General features: G+C 50.1%; 1 protein-coding gene across 2 annotated transcripts in view; it reads right to left on the reverse strand.

The window, feature by feature from the left end:
- The window catches only part of LMX1A (LIM homeobox transcription factor 1 alpha), a 185,839-nt gene extending 182,387 nt beyond the window's left edge, over window positions 1–3,452 (reverse strand). The window contains exons 1-2 of one of the 2 annotated variants that reach the window (XM_074266479.1): window positions 2,521–3,452; window positions 1,320–1,437 (exon numbers count right to left, since the gene is read on the reverse strand). In XM_074266479.1, coding sequence (XP_074122580.1) covers window positions 1,320–1,395 — 76 coding nt within the window. In that variant the 5' untranslated portion in view covers window positions 1,396–1,437; window positions 2,521–3,452. Of the gene's footprint in view, window positions 1–1,319; window positions 1,555–2,520 lie in introns of those variants that run through there. The other variant, XM_074266478.1, reaches the window with a different exon arrangement.
- Window positions 3,453–4,926: the final 1,474 nt, after the last annotated feature.

Here is a 4,926-nt window from a genome sequence, read left to right on the forward strand (position 1 = left end):
TTCGTTAAGTTCAAAGTCAAATCACCAACTATTTGGGCTGACCAAAGGAGAATGCTCCTACCTGAGATCAGGACTTAATTCGTCTGTTATTTAGGGAATTTGGGGAGAGAATGGACAGAATAAGGGGAGATGTCCAAGGGCGTCAGATTCTTCCCTTAAATTGACTTATCCAGCCATACTTGTCTCTCCTTATTCCGTCCTGTGGTATAAATTTTTAAAAATTAAAACGAAATTATCTTACTAATAATCACAACCATAACGATATAACCTACATCCATTCTTTCCCCTGTCCATAAGAGAAGGGTAATATGCAGTCACCCCTGTGCATCTAGCTGCGAAGCGGCTCAAAGGGAACTCAAACAACTGGATCCCCAATTCCTTCGCTCCCGGGCTATCTGAGCCGCAATCGACACCGGAAGGTCGGTGGGGAAAAGGGAAGAGCCGAATCCAAGTAATGTTAGCACAGGAAGGCCTGGCAGAGCTCAGCAGAGATAACCCGAGGCTCCCATCTTCGGATCCGAAGAGTAAAATGCTCTGTAGCCCAGTTCTAACAGGGATTTCTTTCGGATTTCTTCACTTAAAGGGACCCAGGAAATGTTCTAGAGCCCCCAAGTCTTCTCTTTCCGCCCCCGCCCGCCCCGCTCCTGCCACGGGCTTCCAAGTCCGGAATGGTAGAAAAGTCAAAGAAATAGCCTCGAACTTGAGCGGCGCCTGAGCCTGACCCTACCTGACCAAGGGCAGAGGAGAAGGCCTCGAGATCCTCAACCTCACCTTCTCCTCCTCCCTAAAATGGGAAAAACCTGGGGAGAGGCAGAGCCAAAAGAAAAAGGGGAGCGTTTAGAAGATGTCGATCTGCAAATCGATTAAAAGAGAGGGTTTTTTAGTGGCTTGCCACTTCTAGGAGAAGTTGCCCCGGTTCCCGGGCTCCCCCGGGATTGGGGAATTCCGCGCTCTGTGCGCAGGGTTGGAGAGGCTGGCGTAGTTTCTGGGATTGGTTTTTGGTGGGGAAAGAATACCAAGTGAGTTGCGTTGCTGTGTGTTGCTCTGGAGGGCACTGCATGTGTCTCTAATAAGGTGAGAGGCCGAATCCTGGTACTTTCGAAAGGATTCCTAGAGAGAACTCCAGAGGAATCCGAGAGAATTCCCTCTCCCGAGGCTGCCCTAACTCGGCTCTCAGTCCGCGAGGAGGATCAGAGGCGAGACTTCGAGAGGAGGACATTGGGGAATCGCGGGAAGCAACCCCCAACACACACACACACACACACACACACACACACACACACACACACTCACACACACACACACACACACACACTTACCCAGCAGCGAGGAAAAGGAGGCCGAAGTCTCGATCGCGCTCTGAAAGTTCTCTTCCATCTTTAGTCCGTCCAGCATGGTGAGGTTTCCGGGGGACCAGGGAGTGGGAGGGGAGCCGACCTGCTTGGGAAAGAAGAGCAAAGGGACTCGCTGTTCCCTTCGGACTACCCCTCCCGAGGCCGACCTGGACACACCACAGACAGGCGCCGCACACCCAAGGGGAAAGGCAAGAGGGAGTGTCCGACTTAGGCAGAAAGAGAGGAGAGGAGGGTCTAGAGGAGAGAGACATTGCCGGAGGGGGGGAGGAGGGGGCAGAGAAGGGGGTGGGTAGAGTGGGAGACAGGTCACCGAGAAGGTGCACGGGGTCGAGCTGATTGTTTTCAGTGACAGCGAATTGAGTCATTAGGGCTAAGTCAGCCCCCCCCCCCAAGTCTCTCTGCCTCGGGGCACCCCAAGTTTTCTCTCCATCTCTGATCTCCCAAACCGGAGCACCCTCAATCCAGAAATCTGCTCCACTTTAGTCTGTTCACTTTTCTTTCTTTCTTTCTTTCTTTCTTTCTTTCTTTCTTTCTTTCTTCTTTTCTTTCTTTCTTTCTTTCTTTCTTTCTTTCTTTCTTTCTTTCTTTCTTTCTTTCTTTCTTTCTTTCTTTCTTTCTTTCTTTCTTTCTTTCTTTCTTTCTTTCTTTCTTTCTTTCTTTCTTTCTTTTTAAACCCAGCGCCTAAGTCTGACTAGAGGTAGAGGGGCAGTAACTGAAATGAAAATCTAGGGGGATAGCCTCTCTGTGTCTCTGCTCTGAACCTAGATGCTTGCATCGGGTTTCCAGTCCCAGCAGCCACCCCCGTTTCATCTCTAGCTCAGCATCGGCCTTCACATCCAGGCAACCGGAGTAGTCGCGCGACGGAGATGAAGGGAAGGTGGCTTGAGCTAAGGCTCTGAGCTCTACCTCACCGGACTGGCTGATTGGGGGGCGCCCGATCGACCCTTTCCACTAGTCTCACAGAGGAGAGAGAGGAGGCCCGAGTTGGGGAGGTGCGGGTCAGGGGGGGTTGCCAAGAGAGTCCTCTCGGCCGGGCCGGGCCAGGGCAGCAGTGCGGGGGGAGGGAACTGCACGGTTTCAGTATTGGACGCATTTCAGATAAACTTTCAACTACACAGGAGATCGAGAGCCGCTAGATCCGGGCGGTGGAAGCAGGCAAACTTACCTGATTGGAGAGAGCCGGGTCCCCGAAGGAGAGACAGTCAGACGCGAGCTGGTCGGTCCCGGCGGGGCAGCGGCCGGGAGAGCGAGCTCCGCCGGAGAGAGGTCCGCCACGGGAGACGGCTAAGCTGGGTGGGCAGCTGGAGGAGGGGCTGGCCCCGTGCTCCTCTGCCACTTCCCTAAGCAGCCGGCCGCCCGTTCCCCTCACCGACCGGCCCACGCTGCCTCCACTAGCGTCCGGAGCAGCTGGAGCCTCGGCTTCCCGGAATCCTGCTGTGTTGGCCGCAGCCGGCCCGCAGGCCTACGAACGGCTCGGTGCGCCTCTCCGAACTAGTTACGGAATGGGAGTGATAGAGGGAGAGCACGGGCTCCCGGGGTGAGGGTTCGGATCCTCTTTCCTTCTGGCGGATCCCTCGTTACTGAGCTCTGTGTGTGTGAGTGTGTGTGTGTGTGTGTGTGGTGTGTGTGTGTGTGTGTGTGTTGTGCTCTCATGTAGGAGGGAGAGAGAGGGAAGGGGAGGGTCGGAAGCAAGTCCCTTGGAGCCGCTGGAAGCAGCCTGGCTCTTCGTGTTCGAAGCGATCTGGCCCACCTCCCAGTCGGGGGGCACCTTTTCGCCTCTCCTCGTTCCCTGCCTTCCCAAAGTTTCCTCCCCTCCACGTGTAACTCTGCTACCTCATTGCACGCTCCCTGCCTCGAGCATCTGCCGGCCCCTCAGAGGGAAAGAAGAAAGGGCTTCACTCCACCTGAACGGCTCTACGCCAGAAGCAGTAGCTTGGGCTTTCCAGCGCACGCATGCCTGCCTCTCCACACCGGTCCCAGCATTAGATGCTGATAAACCCCGAGCTCCTCTCATTACCGGGACGCTTGCAAACGTACTAGACATCACCCGCGAGGACAGAGCTCATCTCTTCTTGGGAGCTCCTTATCACCATATACTCTCTCTTACCTCTCCTGGTACCCAGGATTTCTGCAGCAAGTTCTGCTGATTAGGTAACTAACTCGCTGGGAGAGTGTGTCCAGTCACCTAACTAATCAGAGGCTGGCTAAATAGCCCACGCGGAAGACTTAACTGAAAGTCAAGGACCTGGACTCTCTCTCCTACCACTTACTAGCTGTGTTGATGTATAGCAAGTCATTGCCCTTTTTGAGTATGTTTTCTTATCTGTAAAATGAGGGCAATGGCTGTTTTCTAAGCTCATATTCGGTGACTCCGAATTCTTGATTTCACCCAAGTCAGAGCTTCGTCCCCTAGAACTAGAGCAACACGAAACGGGGTAGGATCAGGCGAGGAGGTCGCTCTTGGAAAAGGGTAGGGAAAGGAGGGATCTGTCCCCTTATCAAGCAATCTTCGATTATTCAATTCATGATGTTATTCAGTTAATATGATCAATTCAAGTAACCTGGAAATGTGGTCATCCCTTTACTTTTCAAAGTAAAGAAACTAGCAAACAAACAAACCAAAAAAAAAAAAAAAAGTTTTTTTTTTTTTTTTTTTTTTTGTTTTGTTTTTTAGTTTTTTCCCCCCCTGAGTCATGGGGAATAAGTAACAACTTAAGGCCAAAACCTGTTCTATTTCTGATGAGGACAAATAGGTCCTGACAAGTGACCCATCATGTGCCAATCACAGAATTCATGGAAGGGGTGCAGCAGGTGGTCAGGAGCCTCAAAGATAATCACGCCTGGCAGTATACTTTTAAAATAATATTTCTCCAAATTAGCCCTTGTGATCTGCACAACAATTCTGTTGTTTTTGTTTGGCCAGCTATGTCTATCTCAAATACTTTACAAAGGAGGGAATGCAAGTTTAGGTGATTCTGGTAGCTACTTGGGGGGAAGGCTATACTGGATTCAAATCACGTCTGCTTTTTAGGCTGTTGTTTTTTGCATCTAGCCAGGCTGGGCGGGATTGAAAGGAATGATAATAAGGAGCGCAACCAGGGTGAGATATCAGCCGTTTTCCTAAAAGAATATGAATAGAGATTAAGTAAGGGAGAAATTATGAAATGGGCAATTTATTGTACTTCCACTATAAAAATATAAATAAAGGAAAATGACCTTTGAGGAGTCATTAAATCAGTTAAGGTTTCACCACAACTGTAAGCCCAAACTGTTTGGTTTATTCCTTTCTATTGAAAGATTAACGAATTGCAGATTAATGTCTTCTTCTATTGCTTTGTATACCAAAGTTTTGTTTGCCCAGTAGATTGTAAGCTGCTAAAGATCGGTATGATTTTAATGAGTACAGAGTAGGTGCTGAATAAATACTTGTTTGGGGGATGAGAGGGAGGAGGAGAAAAGAAGATGAACTGAAATGGGAGGAAATGAACTGGCATAGGATTTAGATAGAGGAAAGATCTATAAATACATTGCAAGGTCTTCTGTTGCAGTATTTGCACAGGTATATTTAGAT

The sequence above is a fragment of the Sminthopsis crassicaudata genome, chromosome 4 (assembly GCF_048593235.1).
Source record: "Sminthopsis crassicaudata isolate SCR6 chromosome 4, ASM4859323v1, whole genome shotgun sequence".
NCBI classification, from domain to species: domain Eukaryota; kingdom Metazoa; phylum Chordata; class Mammalia; order Dasyuromorphia; family Dasyuridae; genus Sminthopsis; species Sminthopsis crassicaudata.